We start from the raw sequence: 27,131 nt of genomic DNA on the forward strand, positions 1-27,131 counted from the left end.
CCAACAACAGGTGCTCCTCGCAGCTGTCCTGTTTTGACTTGGAGGTGAAAGAGTCAGCAAGCGAACCTCTAGTTGTTATTCCATTTTACGACCCCGCTCAACCCTGACCGTCCCAGCACCCCGTTAGATGACCGACACCTTCAACAAGGCAGTCTCGAGCGGCTACACCAGCACAAAGCCCATCCCGACTCCGTCATGACAAGCGTGCACTTACTGCAAACAATGAGGCGCTCTATAGTGGCCATTCCGGCGGACTATTCAAAGGGAATTTTCATAAGAATCGAAGTTCAGGTTGGACAAGTTTTTATATGCCTGATGACAAAGTGCATCACTGGGTCCCATTTTAACACCCCCAAAAAAATCTGAAAAACTGAAATGGTGTAAAACTGATTAATACTTTAATACAGTTGAGTTCTACATAGTTCTCAGTCTTTGCATGTTTTCAGCAATTATTTTCAAACATTTCGAAACAAAACTCGATTCGGCTTGGTGTCATTGTTGTCTGCACTAACACTTTAGTGAGAGGGGATCCAACACTGATATAATGTATGACAAACGTTTAGCAGCACTATATTCCAGCGTGTGCTCACAACTGGGACTGGAATGAAAACGTCACATAATTAAGCCCGTGACTCATCGACTGTAACCAGACTGCGTTTCAGTCAACGCACACCAGAGGAATGTTAGCAAAGTTGCTAGGAGAGCACGGTGAGCGTAACGCTTCCTTTGGTCCTCTTCAGGATGCCCACGGCCTCCTCGTGCGTGACACCCTCCAGGGGCTGCCCGTTGACCGCCATGATCTGGTCGCCCCGCTTCAGGCGGCCGTCCTCCGCCGCCGCCCCCTTGCCGAAAACCGTCTTGACGTAGATGGGAAGGTCTCCGTGGGGGCTCCCGTAGCCTCCGACGATGCTGAAGCCCAGCCCGTCCGGTCCTCTCTCCAGCGTGATGCTCTTGTATTGTGGAGGGCTGACGGGAATGGGGTGGTGGGGGGGGGGGGCAAAATCAATAAGTGGGGGTACACAGCGCAAAATTCCGCCTTGGCAAAACGGTCACTGAGAGGGTCAACATTATACAAACTCTTCCAAGGTCAAATGCTGCATGTGCTGAACAGTTTGAAGTTGTAATGTTTTGAATTGACAAAGTGATACAGGTAAAAATGTCAGCATTTTAAAGGTGGGCTTTTACTTAAATTTTTTTGAAAAAACATTTTGATAGGCATTAGATTAAAAAAAAAACACGAAAAAATTAAATTAGTCAATCAATATTTTGGGGTTCATTTTCAATTCTTGAAAAAAAATCACAGTATGGCCATGGCTACAATAAGCAGATTAAAGTTGTAACAGTAAAAATAAAATGCAGAAATTAGAGATAAAAAAAAACTAATCTAAAGGTTCTGACTTTTATTTTGAAATTTTGAGAAATAGGGATAAACGGTTTGTCAGAGTTGTTTGAATTGGTCAACAAATTAAAACATAAATATATCATAACATAAAAATCATAATTTTGAATTTAAATTTGTTATTGAAGTAGGAATAAACTGAACCGATTAAAGCTGACATGGATTGAATAGGTTAAAAAAATAGCTGTAAAAATCTCAAATTTTTAATTTGTGCTTTTATTTTGAAAATTTGAAAAAAAAATAGGGATGTCAGCACTTTAAAGATGGAACGATTAGAATGTTCAAAAAAAATTGAAATTAAGGGTTAAAACCCCCAAATTTGAATTTTTAACTTTTATTTTGAAATTTTCAAAAGAGTTGAGTTGGGAATTGAAAGAAACAAATGAACAAAAATTACACTAAGATCAGATATTGACTAGTAAATACTGGAACTGAAGCACAAAAAAGAAAGGGTCAACACAATAATAATAACTCCCGTAAAAGGTGATTTAGTAGCAGAAAAAAAAAGCAAATCATTTAAAATAATTATTTAGTAACCAGTGTCAAAACTACTAATAGCAAAATAATAATTTAAGAATCGATTTCCAATCAATGTATAGAAAGAGGCAAAGCTTCAAACCTGAGGTCATCCTGGAAGATGGAGCTGGTTGGCTGTAGGCCTCCAGCCGCTTGCTCTTGAGCTGCACCGGTCACCGTGTTATCGCCGCCTGCCACAACCTAAACGCCACTTGCTGTTACTGTCACCAACCCTCCCAAACAAACAAAAAAAAAAGGACAAAGTTCCTGTTGGTGGTCTTACTTGCATCTGTATTGTCCCTGTGGCATTCTTGAGCAGGGTGACGGCTTGCGAGTGGCTCATGCCTTCGGTAGAAGTTCCACAGATACTGACGATCCGGTCCCCGACCTGGAGAAGGATGGATTGATGGAATGCTCAAGTTTTGTTTTTGTGTACAGATTAGACACATGTGCATCATTCGCTTGTTCCATTTTAACCCTGGAGAACCCACGGGGTCAAATTTGGCCCCTATAAATTCTGCTACTCAAATAACAAAGACCTTTCTTTTTTCTTTACAAATTTAACTTTAAAAGCCCAGAGTGCCACTTCTGACCCCTGCATGGGGCCATCTAGTGGATGAATATTGCACTTACATGAGCCAGAGTGGTGGTGACAAGATGGCTGGCAACATGCTGTTTTGTTGAGCTGGAAATCAATCCAAACAAAACCATCTTCTCAGCAAACCATCAGATGGTAAAATTGTGTTTTTTTTGTTCATCTATTTCATATCATGTTGCAGAATGCGTAGGAGTATGTTTTATATATATATTTTGATAAATTAGCAACTCTGAGCTATTTAAAAAAAAAAAAAAGGGTTAAAATTGAAAAAACATATATTTTGGTGTTCAGTGAACTTATAGCAGTCATTTAATGTATAATTCATAATTTTCCAAAGAAGAAAAGGGTTCTTGGGTTCTCCAGAGTTAAATTGGCAATCAAAAGTGAACGTATTCATGCCGGTACTGTTAGCAAACTGAATTTGCAATGTGAGCGCAAGGCAACACTTCACGAGGCCACGCTTATTTTGCGAGACAAAGCAGCTTGATTGTGTCCAAACGGGTCCTTCTGTTAGCCCGAGCCATCTAAATTCAAGAGTGGGGGATTTATTAGGCTCCAACAGTGTACGTCGCACAGTGCAGCGATTGTCAACGTGGCCTTTTTTTTTCTCCCTCGTTTGACTTGTGGGCTCCCGTCAGGATTTGAGCCTCATTCCGGAATGGCTGGTATGCATATTTGGACGCCAAATGAAGACGCCTGCGATACTGACACCCAGAGAGATATTTGACTTTTTGTGTTTAATGGCGACTGATCAAACTATGCTGAAAATTCAAATGTTTGGCGATTTAACATCGCCCATCTGTCTGGTCTATGCACAAAATTCGAGGACAAGTTATTTTGTGAAGGACATCTGGAAAAGGGCAAATGAAAAATGTCCCACCATGAGCTTCTGGGTCTGCGCCACCAGGCCGACAGGGTTCATCATGGCAATAAAAATGGGTATATTTCCCAAGGGGCTGCCCACCCCGCCGGCAATACTGACACCCAGGGAGTCATCGGGGCCTTTGGTGAACTCGGCCGTTCTCACCTCTTGGTGATCCGAAGCTGCAGACGTGGGAAACGTTTGAGAATCTCATTTCCGGGGCTCCAGGCCACGCCGTATTTTCGAAGGATACTTACCCTGCTGACTCGCATCACCTGAAAGGATACCGGAGGCCATCTTGGAGCTGCAAGGTTCACTCGTCGGTTCCATCTTAGCGAGAGAAATCGGGTTTGGCGCATTCCAACTCAACGGAGACAAATCTCGTTTTACCTGGCTACTTTGGGACAATCTTCGTTGCGAGTGGAAGGGCCCGGCTTTAAACCTCCCGATGTCCATCTTAAGCGAGCCGACGCAACACTGAAACGCGATGACGATTGAGTCCCGTGATGCAAACGACGTGTTGTCATATGGTCGCTACCTTGAGGAGAGCGGCGACTGCCTCCTGGGTGGCGGAACGGACGTCTTCTCCGTTGACCGACAGGATCTGGTCGCCCTGCATCAGCCGGCCGTCCGTGTCCGCCAAGCCTCCTTTGATGATGTCGGACACAAAAACTCCTGTGTCATTCCTAGATACAGTGGGACAGGAGTGTGAAATGAAACTTTGGACTTTTGTCGTTTTCCCTCTTAGTAGCGTGAGTCCGTTTTCAAAAAATATCATCCTGTGATATAGTGAAAAAAAAAAATCAGCATCCCCTGACCTCAACCCTATTGAGAACATGTACAGCAAGGAGGATCTATGAAGGTGGATTCTGGGACTACGCCAATTTTTCCCTCTGCTCTGGTTAAGTCTACCACGGATGCTACATTAAGCGCTACGTTACCTTTGGTCTCTCGATCTGAAGCGCAAAACAAAAACGATCGAGAGTACAGTTTAGTTTTCATCCTCCATAAAGAACCCGAGACTACTATCCATCTTTGATTGGTTACCTCCTCCCCACGATGCTTAGTCCCAATCCCTGGCCGGGCCTCTTGTGGAGCTCCACGATGAACGAGTCCCACAGGTCCTCCTCCTTGTACTGGGCCTCGTCCCTGTAGACAGTCAGCCGGACTCGCTGCGGGGTCTGCCGCAGAACGTTGATGGCCTCGTCATGGCTCGCCGCCCGCAGGTCCAGGCTGTTCACCTGCGACACGCCAGGGAAAAGACATTTGAGGCGTCTATTTGAGCTGCTTGGGGGAGTTCATTAGACAGGGATGTGATTTGACCAAAGTGAAATTATCTGAAAATTTAGCCGGGGGTCTGGTAGCTAGGTGGGGGGACAAGGGGGACGTAGCCCCCCGGAGCTCATGGGTTTTCCGTGTTTTTAAGTACTTTCAATGCACTCACATGACAAAGAAATAGACAAAACAACAGCATAAATTTTCAATGTATATTGAACTATCCCATATAAAATGGCAGTTTTAGTCAACTCAAAATCAGTCACATTCAAAAACATTCGACTGCCTTTGCTTTTAAAAATTATCACTGAGAATATCATCATATCTAACTAATGTGATTACTAAGTTAACACATAAATAATGTTGAAGAGTTCAAATTTCATGAACAAATAATTGTATCATGACCAAATGAAAAGTAACTCATATTAGAGCATACCACAAATGTCTTTGTTATAGCAGAAGATGTTATCAGTCGGAGTCATGTGCATACACAATGAACTACTAAAAAAAAAATAATTAATTAATAACAAAAAAAAAACGGATTTTTTTTTTTTGGGGGGGATAAAAAAAGCGGAATTCCGCGAATTCGCGGAAAAATCACATCCCTGATTAGAGGGACGGACGCTATTTGAGGAAGTAAATTGAAGATTTCCTCTTCCCGTTAAAAACCTGACCTCTAGGATTTGATCTCCAGCCCAGAGCCTGCCATCCTTGGAAGCCGCACCTTCTTCGTAAACCTCGTGGATGATGATGGCCCCCTGCAGCAACCAGCAAAGAGATATTAAAAACCCCAAATAAAAGTGGCCTTGAGAAATTGTTGGCCTTCTCACCAGCAGAGTGTCGCAGCCCCCGACAATGCTGAGCCCCAGGCCTGTCCGCCCTTTGGAGATGTCGATGGTGGTCTCGCATCCCGGGATGATGGGGCACGTGGCTGGGTCGCAGGCCAGCGTAGACGGGCTGGGCGAGCGACTGTGACCTAAAGACAAAAGCAAAACGTGTCCATGTGGTTTCTTTAATTACCACCCTGAGTAAACCGTCCCAAACGCTGACTCACTTGAAGATGCTTCGGGTTGATTGATGCAAAGCATGCTAGGTTGACTAGCGACTTCTGGTTCCCCATTGACAGCTGCGGCGCAGCCTTCCTGGACGGTTACCTTGTCCTCTGTGGTGCCTTCACCGACCGCAACGTCTTCCTGATGGTGACATGATGGAATGTTAATTTTCCTGTGTTACCACGTGGGTTTATTTTGTCACATTCGTAGCGCAATGCAAAGTGATGATACTCTCTGAAACATTTGGCGGTCATCAAAGTGGAATGTAAATGCTTTCTGTTTAAAGTTAAATACAACTGAGCTGCACTTAACAAATACACTACACTGGAAGAAAAAATATTTTAAAAAAAGGTAAAGGTAGCGCCCTATAATGTAATAATTTTTAAATATTTTTTTAAATTTTTTTTTTCTTCCTTAAAAAAAATTTAAGGTTAAAAAGGTTTAGGTTAAAAAATATATATATAATAATTTAATGAAAATGTAATACAATTTGCACTCAAAACTCAATAATGTAGTAATTTCCCCAATATTATAGTAAAGAATCCTGACTGATATTGAAATAATATTTTTACCTCTAAAAATACATTTTAAGGTATTATGAAATTTGCAGGAAATTATTACTTTATAGGGTGCTTACATGCCCACATTTTATGCTATAAATATACATTTCACTCTTGTTTATTAGAGATAAGGCAGTTCTTTGAGATGAGTCTTTTACTAACACTAATAATGAAAATAACGTATTATCATAAAAAAATATAAATTATGCGTTTTAGTATTTTAGTTATTGCTATATGCCACACAATATATTCTGATAACCCACCAGGTGTTTTATCAGATAGGAGGCTTTTTTTCCATTGTTCTATAAAAAATAGTACTTGAACAGGGCATCCATTAATTTCCTGTGTTACCACGTGGGTTTATTTTGTCACATTCGTAGCGCAATGCAAAGTGCGTGTGTGGGCCCTCTAATGGAGGGTACGACATACACACTAGGCTGTCTGTGGTTTTTCTGCGTCACTCTTGGGTGGAATAATTTCAAAGTCACTCTTTGGATGGCATGTCATCAAACAGCCATGGTTCAAATTTGGACAAAATCTCTTGGACGTTCTCCTTTTAAAATGGCCGAAATGAGCCGCTTCAAACCAAAGGGGCAGACTTCCTGTCTCTTTACAAGCATTTCTCGAGACTTCTTTGTGGTTCCGCTCATCATAGACATGTCTGCCAAATTTCATGATGCTAAAAAGCACTGTTTTTTCAGAGGTTGAATTCCCCCTCCCCACAAAATACATCCAATATTGGTATGGCTTGCTGTGTCTGACCACTTGTTCTTGCGCACAGCATGTGTTAAAACACTTTGCCGGGCCCGGCTGTTACCTCCACGTGGGGCTCTGCTGCGTCTCCTTCGGTTTCTCTCACGGGTCCTACTGCCATCTGCTCCAGGGCCCCTGTGTTCCTGTACCACAAGAGTCATAATAACTCAGGAAGCCAACTGAAATGGAAGGACTTTAGGGTTTGTTCATTTTGTTCACAGTAGGTTAGTAAAAAAAGCATTGGTTGGTGCTGATGTTTTGGTTAGCAATAGAGTTTAAAAAAAAAATTGTCTTTGGACACAAACCTCACACGACTATGTTTGCATTGGAAGAAATTTGTCTGCACTTAACTTTTCATTCTCTTTTGTATAGTAACATCTCCCTCTAGTGGATTTTGTGTGACATTACAATAGTGAGACCAGAATCTATCTTTTACCTGATAAAGACGATTTGGACTTTAGATGGGGAACTTTTGATAATGGAAGATGCGTTCTGGTGACTTTGGCCGTAGAGGACCTGTCCATTGATCTAGAAACACCCAAAAAATCAAAATAAATCAGCTGCGTCCGAGATGCTAAACAAAAACGTCCTACTTCTCACCTCGAGAAGCTCATCCCCGACAAGCATGCGTCCGTCAGTGCCGGCCGCCCCCGCGGGGTCGATGTCCACCACGAACACGCTCATGCGGGCGCGATCCCGGTTGCCAGCCAGGCTGAGGCCCAGGCCCGTCTTGCCCTTCTCCAGCTGGATCACGTGCAGCACGCCTGGCAGGCTGCCGTAGCGCTGGATGATACTCTCTGAAACATTTGGCGGTCATCAAAGTGGAATGTAAATGCTTTCTGTTTCAAGTTAAATACAACTGAGCTGCACTTAACAAATGCACTGCACTGGAAGAAAAAATATTTAAAAAAAGGTAAAGGTAGCGCCCTATAATGTAATAATTTTTAAATATTTTATTTATTTATTTATTTTTTTCTTCCCTAAAAAAAAATTAAGGTTAAAAAGGTTTAGGTTAAAAAAAATAATATAATAATTTAATGAAAATGTAATACAATTTGCACTTAAAACCCAATAATGTAGTAATTTCCCCAATATTATAGTAAAGAATCCTGACTTATATTGAAATAATATTTTTACCTCTAAAAATACATTTTAAGGTATTATTAAATTTGCAGGAAATTATTACTTTATAGGGTGCTGACAGGCCCACATTTTATGCTAAAAATATACATTTCACTCTTGTTTATTAGAGATAAGGCAGTTCTTTGAGACGAGTCTTTTACTAACACTAATAATGAAAATAACGTATTATCATAAAAAAATATCAATTATGCGTTTTAGTATTTTAGTTATTGCTGTATGCCACACAATATATTCTGATAACCCACCAGGTGTTTTATCAGATAGGAGGCTTTTTTTCCATTGGTCTATAAAAAATAGTACTTGAACAGGGCATCCATTACAACGGAGGCCAACTATTTGAGGTGTTGAATAACCACCTAGCCACAAATGAATAATTTAATGACACAGACATGACAAAGAAGTCACTCACCCCAGCTATACTCAAACTCCTCCTCTTCCTCCTCTTCTTCTTCCCCATCCCCCACATCAGCTTCGAGGGGCCGAGCCGGAGTCTCCGCCAGGTTGTCTGTGTCCGTCTCCCCCACATGGGGCACCACCGGCAGGGCGAGGGCCACGCTGGCAGGCGTCGCCTTTAGAGGTTCACGCTTCTTCGGCTTTTTTTTTTTGGGGGGGGGGGGGGTCCATATTAGTAAAAGGCCAAGAGAATTCTAAAGTACTTTTTTTAAATTAAATAATCAATAGTTGCTTGAAGGTTTGGCAGATCATCAGAAGCTGATATGCTTGATTTTGCAGGATTCGGTTAGTTATGGCTGATAAATGATTCAGTGTCATCGATGGTTAAGGCTCAATCAGACTACAGTTAAAATAATACAGTAAAAGCTTGCTCAATTTACCAAATCAAACTTTGATATGCATTCATTAACATTATGCACAAAAAGTTAGAGGTATTGGGCTTTATTCAGACATTTTAGGACAAGACTGAAATGCGATATATCGTTTACAGGTCAACTTAATTTTTTTTCTGCACAGCACAATTCACTACAGGCATTTGACACACCGCCTTTCTGTGACTCTTCCAGTCACTTCGTCGCTGCCTAAAATAGCGTTGATCAACGACTGGCACATTATCCCAAACTTTTTTGTGAGCAGTACATACCTACCTGAAGAACAGGAAGTCATTCACACTTGCTACACACAAGCCTGTCTACACATTTAACACGAAGTGACAAACATAAAATAAGAATGTGATGATTGGACACGGACAAACATTTAAGACGCCGGCTTACATGTGCATGCATGGCCGCTGTGGTTTGCTTAAACCCTGGAGAACCCAAGAACCCTTTTCTTCTTTGGAAAATTATGAATTATACATTAAATGACTGCTATAAGTTCACTGAACACCAAAATATATGTTTTTTCAATTTTAACCCTTTTTTTTTAACTAGCTCAGAGTTGCTAATTTATCAAAAAATATATATAAAACATACTCCTAGGCATTCTGCAACATGATATGAAATAGATTAACAAAAAAAACACAATTTTACCATCTGATGGTTTGCTGAGAAGATGGCTGAGAACAAAACAGCATGTTGCCAGCCATCTTGTCACCACCACTCTGGCTCATGTAAGTGCAATATTCATCCACTAGATGGCCCCATGCAGGGGTCAGAAGTGGCACTCTGGACTTTTGAAGTTAAATTTGTAAAAAAAAAAAAAAAAAAAAAAAAGGTCTTTGATATTTGGTTATTTGAGTAGCAGAATTTATAGGGGCCAAATTTGACCCCGTGGGTTCTCCAGGGTTTTAATATACTGGCTTTATAAAAAATAGTGATTGTATGTCAGGGAAATTATTAATGTCACCCGTCTGTTTATCTGCTTCAAATTTGGTAAGAATAGAAAAAAATCTAGATCATGTTCCATTTTGAAAGACTCCTAAAAAATGGCCGCTATTAGAAAAAAATACGGCTGAAACTGTCACGCCACGGAACACTGTGAACACATAAGCTATCAGACATAACCTTGTTCCTTTGCCCTGTTACCCAGCACGTGCATGCACTGACAAGGACACGAGGAAGGCCACAACAGAGAGACGCACAAACCTTAAACGGGGTAGGAGTGAAAGGGTTAGTTGGGGAGAGGCGGAAGACAAGTCTATTGTGACTGTCACCCTCCTATAGAGAAGAGACAAAGGGCGACAACTTTAGACGATGACACGACATGGATGGTGTTTTCAGATGCACTGCAAATACAAACACACAGCTCATAAACATCACTCACCTTGTCCTCCTTGTCCCGAGGTAGAGTTGGCACGTTCTCCTCGATGGACTCGGCACTTGTCGACGACTGCACAACACAATACGAGATGAAGTTGTATTACACGGCGCCCAAAATGACCTCTTGATTTCGCTGCCACAAAAGGAGTTTGCTTCAAAGCGAGCTCTGCTTTAGCTCCATCGCGACACGCACGTGCTTCTTTGGCATGCACGCCACGGTGCTCATGCCAAGTGATCCATCTCTCTTCTATTTTGTCTGCCTGCTTTCCTATTACATCAGCCATCAATCACACTTGCGCTCGCCTTATCTCTTCCTGCCGCTCTTCTCGCTTTTGTTAGCGGAGCATCCTCTTTCAAAACATTCTTCACGGAGCAGTATAATTAAAGACAAACTTAGCAGGAGGAGGGAGGAGGGCAATCTGTTTGATCACTTCATCGGCAGGTGTCTAGTTAAAGATTTTTATTTTATTTTTCTGGAGAGCTCAGTCTTGTTCATTCGGTAATTTTACCGATTTGACATGTCATCCAGGGATGTGATTTGACCAAAGTGAAATTATCAGAAAATTTAGCCGGGGGTCTGGGGGCCGCTGGCACCCAGCTAGGTCCAGGTGCCCTGGTGGGGGGACAAGGGGGGCTCATGGGTTTTCCGTGTTTTTAAGTACTTTCAATGCACTCACATGACAAAGAAATAGACAAAACAACAGCATAAATTTTCAATGTATATTGAACTATCCCATATAAAATGGCAGTTTTAGTCAACTCAAAATCAGTCACATTCAAAAACATTGGACTGCCTTTGCTTTTAAAAACTATCACTGAGAATATCATCATATCTAACTAATGTGATTACTAAGTTAACACATAAATAATGTTGAAGAGTTCAAATTTCATGAACAAATAATTGTATCATGACCAAATGAAAAGTAACTCATATTAGAGCATACCACAAATGTCTTTGTTATAGCAGAAGATGTTATCTGTCGGAGTCATGTGCATACACAATGAACTACTAAAAAATAAATAAAATAAAATAAAAAAAAAATCGGAATTTTTTTTTTTTGGGGGGGAGATAAAAAAAAGCGGAATTCCGCGAATTAGCGGAAAAATCACATCCCTGGTCATCATCATCAAATCCAATCTCTCTTTTTTTTTTTTTTTAGTTAAAGATTTTCTTATCATAGGGTAAAATCCTTCAACTGAGACAATGGCACGACCAACAAAAATTAACCTGATTTTGGTGGTCATTGAGATTCATTTTCAGGGTGTATGAAAGATTTTCCGTAGTCTCCATTTTCAATCACGAGACCTACCCGAGGTTTCTGGATAATACTCTGCACCAGGAAGGTCACGGGATTTCCCCCCCTGCGTATGGCCTCCACCGCCTCCTCGTGACTGGCATCTCTCAGATCCACGCCATCCACCTGACCAGGTGAAGGAGGTCACTCTCATTATCTGCTCTCCAATCTTGTCCAAACGGGGGCCCCCGCTGGTTTGTTGTTTACCTCCACAATCCTGTCTCCGGTCTTCAAGGTACCGTTGTGTCCGGCGGGACTGTCCTCCAGGATGTGCTTGATGAAAATGCCCCGCATCACCTCGCCGTTGCTCAAGCGGCTGCCCATCCCGCGACCCCCGACGATGCTGATGCCCAGGGACTTGCCGGGCTGTCTGAAGAGCTCCACTCTGAGGGGGCGGAGCTACCAAAATCAGCATATGAAGTACACTAGATTTATTTGTGTTCACTGGATGTACTCACAGTCGCGGTTGGTTCCAGTTGCTGTAAGACACGCTCTCTTCTCCCTCGCCGTCCTCACGCTCAGGAAGGTTAGGAACGTCCCTAAACCGCAAGGGACGCTCTTTAAAAACAAAACAAAAACACCCCTTCCTCATTCTAGATTAGAATCTTATGAGCTGCTTACCTTGAGGCCGGAATAGTCGCCGGAATAGTCTCAGGGAAGACGTTGTCTTTGTGGCTCGGCTCCAGGCTGCTCTTGTACTCCTCGAGATATTCTGCCGGGACGTACGTGATGCTGGACAGAACACAAGTTGAAACGATGAGGCGTCCGCCTCACAGGTCACAAAGGATTTCAGAAGACATACTAGGTTTAGAAAGGTGGTTGGTTATTCACTGATGTCAAGAAGTTGTTAGTGTTACTAAGTGATGACTGCATGCAGACAAGAGATGGACGAACGGAGGAAAAGAAAAAACCAGGATGGCCAAAACAATACCGGACGGTTAGTCATACTCACACATAAAATGGGCACAGATCATCCTCTGGTGAGCAAGCAGATCTAGAACGTGAAGAGTTGGCTTTTATGCACCGAACACAACAGTGCCTTTGTTTAGTTGGCCAAAGCATGCTTTAACGCTTATGTTCGTTTTTTAGGTAAACGAAATACTTTCATGCTTTAAAAAAAAAAAAAAAAACAGCACCACTTTCCAGTACTAGCATAGCGTGTTCCCCCATTTTAGCGCCAATTTTTTTCGTGACAGTTTTATATATTTACGTGGTAAATACATTGCAATGTGTTTACCAAAATGTGTTTGAATTAGTTTAAATCTGTTTAAAGGGTATGGGAGGGGTATAATATAACTGTAAAAAAAATTATATGGTTTCTCTCTATATTGCTCTTAAACCTGGAGAACCCAAGAACCCTTTTCTTCTTTGGGAAATTATGAATTATACATTAAATGACTGCTATAAGTTCACTGAACACCAAAATATATGTTTTTTCAATTTTAACCCTTTTTTTGAACTAGCTCAGAGTTGCTAATTTATCAAAAAATATATATAAAACATACTCCTAGGCATTCTGCAACATGATATGAAATAGATTAACAAAAAAAACAAAATGTTACCATCTGATTGTTTGCTGAGAAGATGGTTTTGTTTGGATTGATTTCCAGCTCAACAAAACAGCATGTTGTACAGCCATCTTGTCACCACCACTTTGGCTCATGTAAGTGCAATATTCATCCACTAGATGGCCCCATGCAGGGGTCAGAAGTGGCACTTTGGACTTTTGAAGTTAAATTTATAAAAAAAAAAAGGTCTTTGTTATTTGAGTAGCAAAATTTATAGGGGCCAAATTTGACCCCGTGGGTTCTCCAGGGTTTAAACATATTACCTAACAATAAACAGGGGTTGCCCATATATTATCTTGCCGATGCCCTTACCCCATGTCCGGTCCGATAAGAGAATGCCTGCGAAGCATGGCACGCGCTTGAGCGTTGGTCAGCTTGCCGGTCGACTCCCCGTTAATGACCAGGACGAGGTCGCCCACGCCCAAGCGGCCGTCGCGACTGATGGAGCCGCCGTGGATGATGCTTCGGATCAGCATCCCCAGGCCATCTTTCATGGCGCTCACCGTCATCCCTGCCGTAGCCACAAAAAACAGCGCCGTTCACGCTCTAGTCACTTGAGCGGGTTTGAAGGAAAGGTCACTCTTTGTTGACTAAAAATCAAAGGTACTGCATTTATTATAGGGGGGGGGGGGATTTTGCACAACAGCATGTATTCTTTTTTCTGAGGGAAACTTATTTTGACATGAAACAAAATGATTTGAAGACATGAACACAAACCAAGACTAGAGTTGCCCTTGACAACCGTGATGGTCCGTTCGAAACTGCTCCCCGAGATTGCCGCTTGGTCGCCGACCTCTGCTCTCGTGTCAACCTCCTCATCCTCCTTGGAAGAAAACCACAACAGACTCCTCACCTACTACTCCTTCTATTGCAACAAGAGTTCAGAATGTTCCTTCTAACATTACCTTCACGGAGAGTGGTTGGTCCACAAAAGTAACTGCAGGCTCTTCTGTGTGACATTGAACAAATTCCGCTGGTTCCGCCTGGATTTCAGGTGAGATCTGGAGGTCGTTTAACGGTCTGTAGGCGTCGGAGGGATCCATTGCTTCCTCAGCGGTGGCTAGGTCCTCATGTGCCCCGCCTAGAGGGGCAGGCACGGATGCCGGCGCGAAGTCGAGATAACTTGAAGTCTGTGTGGAAAATGGTTACCTTTTGTTAGATCATTCATGTTCGTAAACAGTAGGTAGTGAATGACTACTCCCGACTTGTACTGAAAACGATGATATAACTTGTGGTGTTTGGGGTTGCACTGCAAAAAGGTCAAAAATTAATCCAGCGGAACCTGTGGGTGGGCGAGGAGGATAAATGGAGGGCATGTCGTAAATAGTTGTACAGAGGCCTCACGACTGGATTTCACTTTCCTTTCTTTTCTTTGATCCTTCCTCGGGTCTCCTGACAACCTCACGACTCTAGCTGGATTCTGAAGTATTCGGTTTAGGTGAACGGTATGGGATTTTTTTTTAATAGGTTTTAGGTGAACTAATTAATACACACACACACACTCGCACGAACGCATGCACGCACATACACATACACATACTCACCCAAACTAACCAAAAAATAAGAATAATAAATAAAAAAAAAAGAGAGAGCAATGATGATGACATGTCAAATCGGTAAAATTACCGAATGAACAATACTGAGCTCTCCAGAAAAAAAAAAAATTTAAATAAAATAAATAGTTGTACAGAGAACATAGGTAGACACTTAGAAAGTGTGTTTTGTAGAAGGCATTTAATAACAGGTGTGTATTTGGCTGGTCCGCCTTTGAATAATCGTGCAAAACAACAATAGCTAGCCTGCTAGCTAACGTCAGCTCTATTGCATGTTTATCCAATTCACTAATAAAAAGAGCAAAACATAGAGAAACATTAAAAAAAAGGGTATGCTTCCTAAAATAAAACTCACTGAGCAAACGTGGTTTTGTTTAGTTGCGTAACAGTTGCACAACGGGGCAAAGTGACGTTAACTTTCTGGTGCATGTTCGTTCACCTTAGTTCAGTCCACCATATTAGCCATATCTTTAATAACTATGTGTGAGTTTCCACCACAATTATTTTTGAATCATTACACCTGTGGAGATAGATGTAAATTACTGCCAGATTTGCATCTACCTTTCTAGCAATTTACATCATTAACATCTTCTTTTCACCCGACACTTCACACATTCAAATTACAAAAGTAGAGAAGAAGAAACTCATCATTCATTTCCTCATTGGTCAAATGACATGATAGGGTTGTTTTTTTTCTTATGAGGATGCTTGAGGTGAAAAGGTCGACAGTGTTTTTCTAATTTGCGTCGGTGTGTATCTGCTCACCTCGGGTGTGGATGCGTGCAGGAAATCCAAGTCGGAGCTACTTCCATGAAGCGCAATCATCGACGCCTGGAAAGTGTCCTCTTCGCCATAGTAAGCGCACTCAAGAGCCTTTTCGTCCACTTCACTCGTGTCCACCTGGCAGGGACATACGGTACATTTCACCCTCAAATCAAAAGTTTTGCATGTTTTTGTTTCCCTCTGTTGCTTCAAAAACTAACTAACCAATGCCGCCTCTGCCCGGAAAAGAACCCCGCCGGGCAGTTCATCTTGGTCTCCGTCTTCGAGTAAACTACCGCCGAAGTCAAATGTACGGAGGGCGGACAGCGACGTGACTTCCTGCCCACCGTAAAGCTGAGGTAAGTAGGAATCCTCACTTATCCCCTAGGAAAAGTGGAGAGATTCTTTCAGTGTCTCCAAGTGGTCGAGGATTACGATTGTCAGGCTCAATTTTGAGAGGCGACACCGCCAACGTGCGTTCCATATCCTGCGGGGAGAGTGCGGGAAAACTCCCACAGAGGCTGGTAATCCGTCTGACCTCGACACTGGTAATCCAAAGGCAATACAATCGAAAATGAAAGCTGTGCACAGCCCCTCGTACCCCCACGCCTGGCTTTGTCATTGGAGTTTCCTGTTTGATGGCGGCATTTGAGTCAGTGTTCCAACCTCTGTGATCAATTCAATATGTGGCCAAAATTAGCCATTCAAACTAAAAGTGCAGGCAAATTCACACCCTCGAAAACAACCTGAAATTGACCACAAACAATGACAAGACACCAAGTCCGATTTCGAATACTTACGGGAAGGGGTTTTGCCACCCCGATCTGCACTGCGCCCAGCTCGGCCCCCTTTAGCGCCTGGACCGCATCTTCCAGGTTGGCGCTCTCCAGGTTGGTGTCGTTGACGAACATCAGTCGGTCCCCCGGCAGCAGTCGTCCGTCCTTCTCGGCCACACCATCGGGAACCAGGGAGCGGATCACGATGACCGTCTTGGCTGGATCCAGGGGGTCCTAAAGTTAAAGCCAGGAGGATTCAAAAGTAACCAGAAACGGCTTTAAAACAGGCTGCGTGCCTGACACTACGTCAAAAAGTTTCTCTCTCTCTCTCATCCTAGGAATTGTAATCCCTTGAAATACTGTAATCCCCATTTTTAATAAATGTACCTATAATCTGATTACATGTTTTTTTGGAATACAGTTTTAAAAAATTGTAATCTGATTACATAACGGCGGTACATGTATTTCGGTACTCCCCAAGCCGTGAACTAGAAAGATGGCGCCGAGGCCTTTTATTACCTGGTAGTCGAGAATGCTGAATCCCAATCCTCCTGGTCCTTTCTCCAACTCAATATTTTGAATCTCCAGCTCCCACATGGCCAAAGGAGACCCGGTTGCCTCCGGAGTCACATCATCTGTTGCTTGCACCGTCTCCTCCACTTCCATGCTACTCGGATCGATTTGTTTCTGTCAGACGAGAAAACACAGCCTCTCAATCTTCTTCTTTGGGATACTCGGCCTTTGATGACATGATATCATAATAAGCCAGGAGCTGGCTTTCAAAGTGTCCTATTTCCAGCCAGCATTGTTGGCGACTGCCGCTGAGGTGTGTAACTGGAGTCATGCAGCCTTTTTTTGTGAAACCTTAATCCATCACGCTTGGCAATGTGGAGAAGCAATGGAGCGACTGACAGCTCAAGCTAACCTAATCGCATGCGGAGAGGCCTCATTGTTGAGGAAGACAAGGACACTCTCGAAAAGTGGCTGACAACCTTTAAATATGACATCATCATCTTCATTTGCACCTGCATTCATTACAAATAAGCAACTCTAATCAATTGATTTGATTTAGTGTTATTAATTGCCTTTATGGGCCATTTTGACCCCTTAAGGCCACCGTACGCTAATTGTCGTTCAATAATTGCCACTCGGCTCCCGTGCATTTTGAGTATTTCTCGAGTCGAGCATGGCAACAGAAAATGAAGTACCCTTAATTGAGATCTGGCAGATGAAGCTTCCACTTGTGGTTTCGAAGCGTCAATGTCGACCTGCTGGTGGGGGGCGGGTCTGCAGCACGTCATGTGCACACAGAGGGGCAGCTCCTTCAAGATTCGGACCACCTCCTTGTGGGTTTCACCGATCAGGGATATACCATTAACCTGAAACAAAACAGGGTTGATATGAATTAATTCACTGCCATTGACGGGTAAATGCGTCAAAGTTACATTTTTTATTAGACTGGCAGTAAATGAGTTAAGCTGAGAACTCATTGTTACAGTGTGAAACGGTAGCGCCCCCCCTGACCTCTACTAGTTCATCCCCACTGAATAGTTTGGCGCAGCGGCCGACGGGTCCTTCAGGCAGCACGGAGCGGATGTAGTGATGGCCGCCATTGGCTTCCAGGCTGATCCCCAGGCCGCTGCTCTCGCTGAATTTCTCCACCTGAGCGACCTGTTCAAGCCATTATTATCATTTCATTCACTTTTCAAACTAAATCAGGGAGATTCAGGTCTTGGGGAAACACTTACGACAACTTCGTTATTTGCTCCTAGAATTTCTTGCCACTTTTTCACGAGTTCCTCTTCCTCGTAGGCTGTCAGAGTTGTTGTCCCTTTAGGGTGTAAACGGTTAACAACTCAATCCAATCTCAAACAACAGCCACCATTTTGTTTGTAATTGTGCTGCTAGGGTGATTGACCCCCCCCCCCCCCCGCAGCCTCCTACCATGTTTGTCCTGTGTCAGCTGATCTACAACCAGCGTGACGGCAGGTTCTTCATTCATTGTCTGCAGCTGCTTTTCATCTGAGCACACAAGGCACAATTCAAAAAAGGAGATTAGATCTATCTTTGACACAAAAATAAGAAAAAAAGAGAAAAAAAAACATTTTTATTTTTTTAAAAAAAAGGAGAGCAATGATGATGTCAAATCGAATGAACAATACTGAGCTCTAAAAGGAAAAAAAAAAAGATCTATCTTTGACACAAAAAAAGAGAAAAAAAAGAGAAAAAAAACATTTTTATTATTATTTTTTTTTTTTTTAAAAAAGGAGAGCAATGATGATGTCAAATCGAATGAACAATACTGAGCTCTAAAAGAAAAAAAAAATCTATCTTTGACACTATAGACAAATCCACAAATGCCTCACATGCTAGAGTTCACATCACTGTATTTTTATAAAATAAAAGAAGGGAAAGATACGAATTGGACAAAAAAAAAAATCACTTGCACACACAGCCTTCGTTTACCTTGGTCTTCTTCCGTCTGCCCCCCCAGGTCCAGCTCCTTGAGGACGGCGGCGGATGGGGGCAAGATGGTGACGACGGGCGCCACAGCGGGCGGGATCTCGTCGGGCCGGAACCCGCGGCGAATCAGCTTCAGGTGCACGGCCTGGCCTGTGTGTCGGAGGATTTCCACGGCCTGTTGGTTGGTGTACCCCTGGATGTCCACGCCGTCCACCTACACGGGCCGGAGGATTCGTACATGGACATTGTGTGAGTGTTTTATTCTTTTAGCCAGCAAAACTGTGATGAAAACATTGCAAATTGCGATAATTCACTCAATTAAGTACCAAGTAAAACAGGGTTCAATACTAGAAAAAAAAACGAAAACAAATGAAGTAGTTAGATCCAGTCGGGGGCTCATTTTTAATGTATAGTCATTAAGAACGGGATGGCTCATTGTGTTTAATCTTTTATATTCACAGGAAAAATGTGCCATTAATTGTTAATTCCTCAAAATTATGCAAATCCACAGACTGAACAGATTAATTGCTCCCTGTTGATAGCTCACATAAAACATTTCCTGTATAGCCTCTTCACAATAATAATTATATTAATTAGCATTAATGGGGAGTGTGGGGGTACCTCCGTGCTAAATGATTAAAGCACCCCCAAAAGGTGAATTCGTAACCAGATTGACATTGCAAAAACACAAGTAATTAAAACTACAAGCAGAAAAAGGCAGGCCCTCCCTCGCACCCCCTATTTCATAACAAATGATCAAACTTTAATGTCCACAGTAGCTGGCAAAAAAAAAAGCTGCAGGCAAACAAAAGACGGTGATTCCGAGAGGGTCTCGGTGCTCGCTGAGGTACTTACAGCCACTATCTGGTCTCCCACGTGAATACGACCGTCTTGATCCACAGCACTGTCTTTTGTTATGCTCTTGACGAAGATACCGGAGGGCTCTGAGGAAACCAAGTCAAAGACAGAATCGTTTTATTCCTCCCCACATGCTTTAAGCATATTTCATTAAACTCGTACTGACAAGATGTCCAGAAAATACTGTACAGTATTGATAAGCTGCAAATGTCCGCAATTGGATATGTTCTAAGTCAATAATGCTTACCTGAATTTTTATCCCCAACATAACCGGCAATTGTGATCCCCAGTCCTTGTGTATTCTTGATGAGGCTCACATCAAACGCACCTTCTTCTTCTTCTTCCTCCTTCTCCTCGCCCTGTGAAAAAGTTGGACAGCTTTGGCACCGGGATCCGTACGACACGGACGCAAATGCTGCTTTCCAAAGCGACGCCGACCTTTTCCGGCGGGAGCAACGGCGGCGTGGACGCGGAGACGGAGGGGTTCTCGTCCACGTGACCCCGGGTGATGACCAGCTTCACCTGGTTGCCACACTGTCGCAACACCTGCGCCACCTGCTCGCTGCCCATCCCGTACAGGTCAGTGTCCCCGATTCTTAGGATGTGGTCGCCGCTTCTCAGGCGGCCGTCCTTGAGGGCCAGAAGAGTGGAAAAGCTGAATTAGACAATCGCAGCGGACGGGCAGAATTTTGAGCCATGAGTTAATAATGAATAACATAAAAATAAAGTTAATTTTTATAATAAAGGAATTCATTCAGATTTTAACTTTGCAAAAAATGCTAATTGTTTTATTTATTGGTAATTTGATTATAAATAATGATTTAAATAATAACAATAATACACGTAAAATTGTAAATATAAATAAAATAATAATAAAAAATGAACCTGTTAATTAGCAAGCTCAATTTATGAAAAACAAATGGATTAAAAGAAAGCTAAACTTGAAAAAAAAAAAAAAGTGAGTTGCATTTCTTTATCATTTCTGAAGAAATCAATAAATACATGTTAAATGTAAATGCTTATTTTACTATTATTTGTGTGTTATTTGCAATAAATCAGTTCATCGATTATTTATTGAGATGCAAATATTTATCCTTTTTTTCAGATCAATATCAGTACAAGTACTCAACTTTTTAATCGTTGATAATGATGCCAATGACCAATACCACTAGTACTTTTGATAAAAAAACAATTTCCACAACAACAAAAACAATGACAAATAATTTTAAAGAAAGACCTAAATATCCCAGTATAACATTTCCACTTAAATTGCATGGAATTGACGGCAACTTTCTGTTTTTCTAATTTCTTGTTCCTGATCCTAAAACAGACACAAGAGGGCGACCTATACTTATTGATACCTTAAAATAAGGATGGCTCGCCCGATACTGATACCTGGTATCGGTACTTTCTCATTTCCTCACTTCCCTTGTAACAATATATTTTTTTCAACAGCTAAATAAATGTAATTTACAGAAGTCTTGCTACTGTAAACGCAGTTAAGATTTGAATCAAGTGCAGTCACCTGGTCGGCGATGCCTCCAGGAAGGATGGTTTTCACAATAACGCCGGTCGTCTTCCCTCCGACGATACCAAAACCCAGGCCGGTGCCATCGTTGACCAGCTCGATAGTCTCCACATGCTGCCACTAGAGCATAAGATTGATTTAAGACAAATATTTTAGCATGAATGCAACATAGAATAGTTAGCATCAGTTAGTGAGTCTCGTTTGTCAAAGGGCGTACGGGACACCGCGGCACTTACCAGCTGCGGGATTGGTCCCCGGGCCACAGTAAGCTGCACCCTCTCCGAAGCCCTCTGTAGGATGCCGATGGCCTGCTGGTGGGTAACCGTCTGGTCCAGGGGCTGGCCGTTGATGGCCAAAATCTGGTCGGCTTCTTTTAACTTGCCATCGCTGCGGTGGGGGGGAAATAATGCTGATGTTGATGTGAACCAATTTGTTTTAATGGCCAGTCATCAAACTCGGGCAGTATTTCCATTTTGTCTGCAAAACAGCTTGGCCTCACTTCTTTTTTGTTCCAAACTTCATCAAATGGCCAAACGGAATCTAAAATGGCTGCCAAAATTGTTTTCTATTCAGGCATGGGCTCTTGAGACTTTTTGTGTGATGGACAAGTCCCCCAAATTTCATGTTGCTAATGGAAACTGTTGGCATGTGAAAGTCTATTGTGCTTCGCGCATACCTGTGAGCCACGCTCCCCTCTTGGATTTCCTGGATGAAGATGCCGAGCTCCCCTCGGTTCTCGCTCTTCAGGCCCACCACGCTGAATCCCAGACCCCCCGACGCTGGCTTCTGCAAGTCCACGCGCGCCACGTAGCGTCCCTGCGGCGCACACGTTACGTATGAAAACTTCCGTTGATTTGTGGATTTTGTCTTTGGAAACTTGTTTCAAAAGATGCTGTTTCTACCTGCGCCATAGTCTGAATAATCTGATCCAATTGATCACATGACGTTTTGCTCTCAGTGATGTCCGAGGGCCCGACATGGCTGCCATTCTGTTGCACTTCTGTGACGCGATCGCCACCCTCCTGTAGAGAGCAAACGCACACATAATTCTCATCTAAGCCGCATCATGACATTGCTGTCTGGATGCTTTTGCTCAGTGCGATGATCTTCCAGTCCAATATTCGGGGATCCTGAAGCTCGTTATCCCCCCGTGATTAGCCGCATCAAAAGCCGCCTAATCTTTCAGAAGATAATGGCTGCTTTTCCCACAATGGCTCTAAGACTCCAAATATAATATTTCTATTATCATCGAGGGCCATCTGGATTGCCTCAGTGTGCTTGCTTTTAATTACTGCTGTGACAGATTGAACTGAAAGAATGCGGCACAGTACATAAAAATATGTATTGCCAACAAAGGGGGAGTCATGTTTACGACCAAAATGAATAGCACGGACAAATATACAACTATTACACACTGAAGTTTGTTTAGTCCTTGGCCAGAAGTGGACATTGGTCAGAGTCAATCTTCATGCGGTTGTTATAAAATTATCAGCAACGATTCCATCCTAAGCAGTAATGGAAGAATAGTAGCAATATAGTATTTCCTTCCTGACAGAAAAATGGTTGCATGCTACTCAAAAATACCCCACAGGCTTGGTTAACGTTAGCCTAGCATGCTGCTAACGTGCATGTGCCTTATTGGCCGGGCTAACTAAGAGGATTAAAGTTCCAGTCTGGTTCCTGCACATTTAACAAATTGTTTCCGCCCCACTTCACACACAACCAGCAGCCTCTTTCTTTTTCTTTTTTTTTTTTTGATTGTTGCCATAGCTACGCGGGCTGACCGAGGCCCGCTGGACTGCTTTCCAAGTGTTACTTTGAAGGAATCTAAACGCCGCAGCTCTTTGCGCACCCTCTTGCCTCCCACTGCATTGCTCACATATTTTCATTTGGGCTTCCCGCGGCCCCCTTAAGAGCTCTTTACTCTCAATAGCGAGACTATCGGAGACATTGTGAACTTTTGCACCGCTCAGATCAACAATTGTGCCAGGATGATAAAAAATTTCTCATCTTGAGAATTCGAATCTGTTCTCAATTCAAATCCTGACCCTAAAGCCCCAGATCTCAAACATAGCAGACACCTGGTCTTTGAGCTGCTGCACGGATTTCTGCAAGGCCAGGATCTGGTGGAAGAGGGGGCTCTGGAGCACCGACTTGAGCAGGCTGAGCTTCTCCTCGGTGGGCACCTCCCCCCGCTCCTTCAGCTTGGCCTGGAGCCGCTCCACCGCCTGCAAGGCACGCTGCGTGTCTGAGAGACGCCCGTCACATATTTCAGTGACGGGCCGAGAAAGAAAGAGGACAGAACAATGAGCGCACCGCGTTTATTCCTTCGGGACATGGAAAGTCGTGAAAAAGTCACTTTCACAAATAAAATGATAACAGATAATACAACAGTGGTTCTTGAAAGATATTATAACATTTTTAATACCTAATTTCATATATCAATTATTGTTACGAAATATTTTGTGTCCTGTGCAGAGCAGAAAGTGTTGATCTCGGTATAATATGACCTTAAACTGGGTCATATTATTTAGTCTAAAAAAAGTTCCTTCTCAGCGCTTTGTGCGAAAACACATTTCGGTCTTGAAAACAAAATTTGCTTTGAAATAACACACACACACACACTCTTTACTTTCTTCATCAGTCACGGCCACCGTAAATTTGGTTCAACTTGTTTGTGAGATTTTGCTATGGGAAAATCCTTCAACTATATAACACATTCTGTCTCAAAAACATCCACCTGACCTTGTTTACGCCATCTGCTCATGGAAAAGTACCAGAGAGTATGTTTAGTCTATAAATGAAAAGGAGGAGGTCTTTTTAACTATAAGAAGCTATTGTACACGTAGAAGAGCACATTTGACGCTCTGAAATCCCACGTTCTTTAAGTGATGAAATCGGAAGCTGTTATCTGTCTCCAGAGATCTCTGATTGATTAAAAATCATTTTTGCAAAGGTGCATTTTTCTTGCATTAAACCTATCTTCAATTTTGGAACACGCAAAGAGGACAAAATTCCATTAAATTTCTTCATTCTCAAGCTAACTCGTATTTAGGAGTGCAACGGCAAGTAATCGTGTGCATTGACATAGGCAAGAGTTGTGTAGTTTGGGTAGTCACGAACTGGTCTTCTTTATTTATTTATTTATTTAGTTTTTATTTTTTTTGGGAGAGCTCAGTATTGTTCATTCGGTAATTTTACCGATTTGACCAAAAACTGGTCTTGTTTATAAAACAGACCTCAACTGGAGTGACAGTCCCCATTCAGTCGTTGGCCGGTTATGTGTGTTTCTTTTTCAACAGGAGAATAACAATAACGTTTCCAATGCTTTGAAGCCCTTGGGCAAAATGGTGGAAGCACATCAAGAGGAAATGAAACAAATATTTGTGCGTGCTTGCCAAAGCCCATGCAAGCCCCTGACTGGGGACACTCTACTGTCATGTGAACAAAAATGTAGCAATTTCCAGCGCTCGCCCACTGTGACTATCACCTAAAGGGGCATGCGCCGAGTCTAAAGCCAGGATTTGTTATTTGAACAAAAGCCGTAGACAGCATCGCGGCGTCAGCATGTTTTCCCTCTCTGGGAACGACACAGGTAGTAATCTTATTGGAAACACATTAATTGGCCGCGCTTGAGCGCGCAGACAAAAGGTTGGAGCGTGAGCAAAGGCGGCACGACTACATTGCGCTCACGCCGAAGTTAACATTTGATGGATGGAAGTCAACGCTTAACGGTTAGGGTCATCATCTGCCGCGCAATGACTCCGTGGAGTGCATTAGGCTTCCATTAAGAACAGTATCGACTCACCCATTGTTTCAATCATTTTTACAGCTCCAGCCGGCCGAGATTTCTCCCCATTAAAAGCAATTTCACACTCGATCCGCTCGTCAAGGCCTGGAAAGCAAAATGGAATGTTAGCGGCAACAATGCGAGAGGTGAGGGGCGTGCGAGGCACTGTTCGTTCTGTCGTTGGCCAGAAGAGACTGTGGAATCCCTGTTCAAGAACCTTTTGGTTGGTTCTCGTCCCTGTGGTAGACATTGACTGAAGACTATGTTTGTGCAGTCGTCCGTTTTTTTTTTGCTCGTTTCCTGTCAATGAAACAGACATTGGCTGGAGTTCCTGTTTATACAGTCTACAGCTCTATCTCAGTTATGACATTATTATACTTCACAAAATCATAGTAATGTATTGTACAGTATATCCACACTAGTGGAGCCAGAGAGAGGGCCAGGATGGCACTGGAACCTCCTGGAATCTGTTTGGACCACCCCCAGGCGAAGTAATTAACGTCATGGCAACGAGCTTACTACTTACTTCCACGTGTCAACGAGCTGAAAATTGTTAATATTAAACTTTAGATTAGTCTTGTTTCCATGACATATTTTAGGCTGAAAGTGGAGATTTAATAACATTGTGTGACTGTAAGAGATGAAAGCTTTAAATAAATAATAAAGGATGGGGCGATAACATACAGTTGAGTAATTTCTCATGAGAAACAAAAGTTTTACATTGCAGCAAATGTCCCCCCTTCATGTTATTATTAAGACTTGACAAAAATAGCAATTATCAAGTTTAAATATGTACTTGTACAGTGTTGTATTATGACATTTATCAATTTCTGTCATCAACATTTTGTGAATAACTTTCAAATGAATTGCCATTGAGTCTTCAAATTTGAAATATATCCTTATTAAAACGTTTATTAATAAATGTTGCAACCGTTAGCTAGATACAAAAAAGAAAACATTCAAATGAGCGCTTGAGTTATTTGAATGCTCATTTGAATGTTGTTTGCCATACAAAACAAAACAGTAGCACTAGTAGCATAATGAGAAGGTATTCCAAACAGGTGTTATTTGTATTTAATTTCAAATAATTTAACATTTTAATATTGTTTTATTCAAACATAAGATTCTAAATCTAATAGAATTGTTAGCACAACATGGAAACATAAAATACATATTTGTCTTCAAAATGTATTCAATTAATGTATGGTGTTTTTTTCCAAGTTTAGATAGCTTTGGCCACCCCCTGCCCACCTCAAGGATAAAAGTCTAGCTCCGCCTCTGTAACAATGCTGTACTTTTGTCTAGTTTTTCTTCTTTCTTTCTATTTTTATAGGAATAACGATGTAGAAACAAACATAAATGCGCATGACAACCTAACAATAATCCATAGAGGACCGTTTACTCATTAGCTCGCTTGCAGGCACCGGACTGAAGTCCGCAACACGTTTGATTGTGTTCTTTGTTTCCCCACAAGCAATGACCGATGCGTACTTGACTGTGTGCTAATGTGTGCCACAATCAGCGTTTGCTTAGCATGTATGTTGCATAGTAAGCAAGGACAATCCGCTTTTCTCGACTCCTCCTCCTCCTCCTCCTCCTCCTCCTTCCAGAGTCTCATCCGATCCGTGGCGAGAAAAGCAACAGGCTTCCGAGCAACACAACTCGCGGCCAACTTTGATTGGTTACCGCTACAAAACCCAAGAAACCGAGCGCAAATACTTGACACAATCCGAGTAAAAGCGCACTTGAAACTCATTCGTCGCGTTTGGCGGATCTCCGTAACTCTCGCGGTGGCACAAAAGCGAAAGCCGCATTCGGAAATGCGCATTTTTTAAGATAAACCACTAAATATGTACTTACATTGAGCTGCGCTTCTCCCGGGGAGGTTATCCAACGCGAGCTCGTGTCCGTCCCGCGGCTAACGGCGCACTGACCTGGGCTTAATAAACAAAGGGGGCGTAGCGTAACCCGATCCTGCTGCGGTCGCTCGGTTAGGAGAGAGACAGACGCTCCAGCAGGGGCGGAGGGCTGAGACACTGGGGTTAAGGCCCCACCTGGTGGCGGGCTTTGCTCCCTGCAAGGGCTGTCCTGGTGCGGCTTGATTTACGAGTTGATTTGTTCAGTGCGCACTCTTAGAACCCAAACCCCTCGTCTCTCAAATGATCTT

General features: G+C 42.6%; 1 protein-coding gene across 3 annotated transcripts; it reads right to left on the reverse strand.

Annotated features, from left to right (window-relative positions):
- Positions 1 to 376: 376 nt before the first annotated feature.
- Positions 377 to 26,969, reverse strand: mpdz (multiple PDZ domain crumbs cell polarity complex component). 3 transcript variants are annotated; one of them, XM_077544115.1, is made up of 45 exons: positions 26,825 to 26,969; positions 24,983 to 25,069; positions 23,256 to 23,422; positions 22,077 to 22,196; positions 21,851 to 21,990; positions 21,411 to 21,561; positions 21,172 to 21,294; positions 20,085 to 20,276; positions 19,894 to 20,005; positions 19,644 to 19,732; positions 18,792 to 19,002; positions 18,270 to 18,347; positions 18,074 to 18,156; positions 17,850 to 17,996; positions 17,534 to 17,704; positions 16,845 to 17,012; positions 16,350 to 16,559; positions 15,775 to 15,933; positions 15,553 to 15,687; positions 14,140 to 14,364; positions 13,952 to 14,057; positions 13,547 to 13,745; positions 12,619 to 12,660; positions 12,288 to 12,398; positions 12,125 to 12,205; positions 11,874 to 12,051; positions 11,682 to 11,792; positions 10,376 to 10,441; positions 10,198 to 10,269; positions 8,568 to 8,751; positions 7,616 to 7,812; positions 7,452 to 7,543; positions 7,080 to 7,158; positions 5,705 to 5,843; positions 5,481 to 5,626; positions 5,325 to 5,408; positions 4,423 to 4,616; positions 4,317 to 4,331; positions 3,914 to 4,061; positions 3,766 to 3,852; positions 3,633 to 3,705; positions 3,394 to 3,557; positions 2,199 to 2,303; positions 2,019 to 2,116; positions 377 to 966 (listed from the first exon to the last, which is right to left on the reverse strand). In XM_077544115.1, exons 2-45 carry the CDS (start codon positions 24,996 to 24,998, stop codon positions 696 to 698), a joined length of 5,739 nt encoding a protein of 1,912 aa, XP_077400241.1. In that variant the 5' UTR covers positions 24,999 to 25,069; positions 26,825 to 26,969; the 3' UTR covers positions 377 to 695. The 3 variants fall into 3 exon arrangements, with proteins under 3 accessions (XP_077400241.1, XP_077400242.1, XP_077400244.1); XM_077544116.1 differs by lacking the exon at positions 4,317 to 4,331; XM_077544118.1 differs by lacking the exons at positions 4,317 to 4,331; positions 12,619 to 12,660.
- Between the last annotated feature and the right edge of the window lie 162 nt (positions 26,970 to 27,131).

This window comes from Vanacampus margaritifer, chromosome 15 (assembly GCF_051991255.1).
Source record: "Vanacampus margaritifer isolate UIUO_Vmar chromosome 15, RoL_Vmar_1.0, whole genome shotgun sequence".
Lineage (NCBI taxonomy): Eukaryota > Metazoa > Chordata > Actinopteri > Syngnathiformes > Syngnathidae > Vanacampus > Vanacampus margaritifer.